Source organism: Elephantulus edwardii, unplaced genomic scaffold (genome assembly GCF_000299155.1).
Source record: "Elephantulus edwardii isolate Elephantulus edwardi_28Jun2011 unplaced genomic scaffold, EleEdw1.0 scaffold00236, whole genome shotgun sequence".
NCBI classification, from domain to species: domain Eukaryota; kingdom Metazoa; phylum Chordata; class Mammalia; order Macroscelidea; family Macroscelididae; genus Elephantulus; species Elephantulus edwardii.
The window spans coordinates 2925305-2929195 of NW_006399986.1; the positions used below are offsets into that span (position 1 = coordinate 2925305).

At 61.5% G+C, this 3891-nt stretch overlaps 1 protein-coding gene across 2 annotated transcripts in view; it reads right to left on the reverse strand.

The window, feature by feature from the left end:
• TBC1D17 (TBC1 domain family, member 17) overlaps nucleotides 1-3891 on the reverse strand; it is a 19999-nt gene that overhangs the window by 7459 nt on the left and 8649 nt on the right. For both annotated transcript variants that reach the window (XM_006898647.1, XM_006898646.1), the window contains 5 exons: nucleotides 2885-3043; nucleotides 2477-2605; nucleotides 2268-2371; nucleotides 849-943; nucleotides 120-236 (listed from right to left, as the gene is read on the reverse strand). In XM_006898647.1, the coding sequence (XP_006898709.1) occupies nucleotides 120-236; nucleotides 849-943; nucleotides 2268-2371; nucleotides 2477-2605; nucleotides 2885-3043 (604 nt within the window). The remainder of the gene's footprint in view (nucleotides 1-119; nucleotides 237-848; nucleotides 944-2267; nucleotides 2372-2476; nucleotides 2606-2884; nucleotides 3044-3891) is intronic.

Sequence of the window (3891 nt, forward strand, 5' to 3'; positions counted from 1 at the left end):
GCCCTGGAAGCCCCGCCCCAGCCCTCAGCATCCTGCCCTGGAGGCCCCGCCCCTGCCCGGCTCTCTGTATTTGCCCTCCGCATCCCAGCCTGTAGGCCCCGCTCCGGCCAGGCCCTCACCGAGGTCGAAGTGGTACATGCAGTAGGTGAGGAGGATGTCACTGAGCAGGCCCAGCCCGGGATTCTCCGGGCCCTCGTAGAACCTGTTGTTTCTGTCTGTCCGGCTCACATCTCGCTCTGTGCAGAGAGTATGGGGACACAGAGTGGAGAAATGTGAGGGGCTTGGCCCTCTGGTCACCGGCTCTCATTCCTCCTCGGGGGTGCAGACCTCCTGCTTAGGCTTAACTCTCAGGGTGCAGGAGGGGTGAGTACAAGCAACAATCATGAACATTCCTGACTCGGGGCACTCGACAGGCGCCCCTCATCTCCCTCTGCTGCTCAGTCTATGGGATTCACTGGACAGAGAACGGCCCCGGAGGGTTACAGGGCAGTGATCACCGTCGCAGATCGCCACACTGTTGTGAACCTGCGGAGCGGTTGGAGGCTTTGAACTGCCAACCTCTTTGTCAGCAGGTGAGTACTGAACCACTGTGCCAACGGGGACCCCTCCACACCTGTCTCCAAGAGGAAAAGCAGAGACTCGGAAGGCAGAATAGCTTGGCACGCAGTCAGAGATTGAGAAGGGCAGGGTCGGGCTTTGAACCCACGCAGCCTGGCTCTACTCTGCTCCTCCCCATGCCCTGGTCTGCTCTCTCTCAGACCTCCACGCCGTCTGCTCACGCGTGGTCCCTGCTCACACAATCGTGTCCCCTGTTCCCACTCCTGCCACCCCTAGCTGGGGACACCCACCGATGAGGCTGCGGTATCCCCGCAGCAAGGAGTTTCTCCGCTCCTGCTCTGGGCTCACGGACTTCCACTGCAGCTTCATGCGGAAATACTCGTCCCTGTGGGTGGATTGAGGGAGGACATGACGCTAGGCCCCAGGTATGGCCTGTCTCGTGGGATGTCGGGAGACAAGAGGACCGCTGGGACCCCGACCTAGTGTCGCTTCTGGGTCCAGCAGGGCTCAGCTTGGCGGCCCCCTCAGATCAAGGAGGACTCCTGGTCATTCCTTACACTGCCCTCACAACTTTGCTGAGGGCTTCTCTTTCTATGTACTGTCCTTTGTATAGTCTGTCAAGGCCGATGGATTGAATGGAGGTGTTATGGACTGAACTGTGTCCCTGAAAATGCAGCCTGTGTCTGTGGTTACTATCCCGCTCTGGGCTGGACTGTCTCTGTGCTGTGAGGGAGGCTGGGCCAGCGTAGCGTGTATCTTTGAGTGAACCTCTCTTGAGAAATAAAAGCAACAGAGCAAGACTGATGCCAAACCACACAGAAAACAGAAGCCCAGAGAAAAGAACCTTCCCCCAGGGCCCGCAGAGAGAGGGCCCAGAGAGAGGATCCCTTCCCCCAGGGCAGACAGAGCCCAGCATCCTGAACTCGGCCTCCCACACTGTGAGAAAAAGCTCCTGTTTAAGCCACCGCTGGCGGTACCTGTGTCTCAGCAGCGCTCGAGAAGTAAGCTGTCCAGCACAGCTACACCACTCCCTGCACCAGTTCCCCACAGGTCCCACCCGGCACCAGGCACACAGCAGGTATAGGCGTGTGTCAGGAACGTGGGGAAATGGTTCTGTGGGGTTACAAATGTGTCACAGTCGTGAGGACTGCTACAGGAGGGCACAGGGAGGGACACACCGACAGTGGACGCTGGACATGGCCTCCAGAGCGGGGACAGGGTGCCCGGACGGCCCCTCCCGTGGGGACTTGAAGCCAGTGTTTCAGGATCCAGGAAAAGTCCTGGACCAGCCACATGCACATCTACTGAGGGTCAGGGGTGGTCACGCTGGGCACCAGGCACCTGGTGCTGGTCAAAACTTCCATCAGCTCAGGGAAAGACAGAGAGACATCAGAGAGAACGGGCCAGACAAGGCCATGTGAACGAGGGAGCTCTGTGCCAAGGACCACAGGTAGCAGGGGACCTGGGAGTGGTCACAAACAAAGCCATCCTATCAGGGCCCTCCCTGAGGGATCTCAATCTGGCGTCACGCCGGACCGGCCGTAAGCAGGGACATTCATCCCTTCCACACTTAGAGCATTAATCAAGGAGGGAACCATATTCTGAAAGAAACAGGCGCACAGGAGGGCTCAGCCGCAGGCGGACCCCCCCAAACCCCGGTCCTACGGCCGCCCCCGGGAGCAGGCGGCCACGGAGGGAGGCTCACTCACGTTTTCTTGCGCACGTGGGCCTTGTGCTCCTCAGCTGTGCCCTCCCAGCTGAGGTACCCCAGGAGGAACTTCCAGGCTTCACGCCGTAAGCTGGGGCTCAGACCCTGTGAGGGGGCACGGTGGCAGAGGGGAACAGGCAGCTCAGAGGGGCTCCTCCGGACTGCCCACCGCACCTGCCCAGCCTCATCCGACCCACCCCAGCGCCTCACCCCGGAGAAGATGCGGGCCTTCAGCTCTGGGACCTGCTGCAGGCGGCCCTCGGGGCCCATGTGGTGCGCCCACTCCTCCTCTGTGACTGGAGGGGTCCGCTCCACGGCCGGACGTGGCCCCAGCTCGACCTGCAGACACAAAGCAAGTGAGCCCAAGGCCGTGTGGCCAACGAGTCCCCTCCCAGCGCACCTCCAGGCCAAGCCCAGGCCCACACTGGTGTTGGGGGCAGGAAGGTCCTTCTCTGGCTTCGTAACAAATCTGCCCCCACAGCTCTCACCATGTGCCCACCACAGGCAGGAGCACGTGCTGCGATCGACCCATCGGCATCTCCCACTTACTGAGGGGACATGACACCACAAGCCCAAGTGCCAGAGCCAAGAAGGAGCCATGTCGCCTCTGAGACTCACGCAGGAAATGACTTCGAAGCCAGGCTCTGGCTCGTCCTCTGGAGGCGGGGGTAGGTCGGAGGAGGCCCCTTCCAGGTGCGGCTGCAGGGCTCCCCGGAAGAAGTTGGTTACTCGGGAGAAGCTGCTGAAGGTGGTGGAGTAGGGGTCCTGGAGGAAGCGCTGGGGGCCAGGCCGAAACACAGTGTCACGCATCATCCCCCACCCTTCATGTCTTACCCGGCACAGAGGACCCTGTCCCCGGCTCACCCGCCACAGTCCACCCCTTCCTGTTCCAGCCACTACAGCCCACCACCCCATCTCACCCGCCACAGTCCACCCCTTCCTGTTCCAGCCACTACAGCCCACCACCCCGTCTCACCCGCCACAGTCCACTCCTTCCTGTTCCAGCCACTACAGCCCACCGCCCACTGTCTCACCCGCTACAGTCCACCCCTTCCTGTTCCAGCCACTACAGCCCACCGCCCACTGTCTCACCCACTACAGCCCACCCCTTCCTGTTCCAGCCACTACAGCCCACCACCCACTGTCTCGCCCACTACAGCCCACCTCTTCCTGTTCCAGCCACTACAGCCCACCGCCCACTGTCCCACCCACTAACAGCCCACCCCTTCCTGTTCCAGCTACTAACAGCCCACCCCTTCCTGTTCCAGCCACTACAGCCCACCACCCACTGTCCCACCCACTACAGCCCACCACCCACTGTCCCACGCACTACAGGCCACCACCCACTGTCCCACCCACTACAGCCCACCACCCACTGTCTCACCCACTACAGCCCACCCCTTCCTGTTCCAGCCACTACAGCCCACCACCCACTGTCTCACCAGCTACAGCTCACCACCCACTGTCTCACCCACTGCAGCCCACCACCCACTGTCTCACCCACTACAGTCCACCCCTTCCTGTTCCAGCCACTACAGCCCACCGCCCACTGTCTCACCCACTACAGCCCACCTCCCACTGTCTCACCCACTACAGCCCACCACCCACTGTCTCACCCACTACAG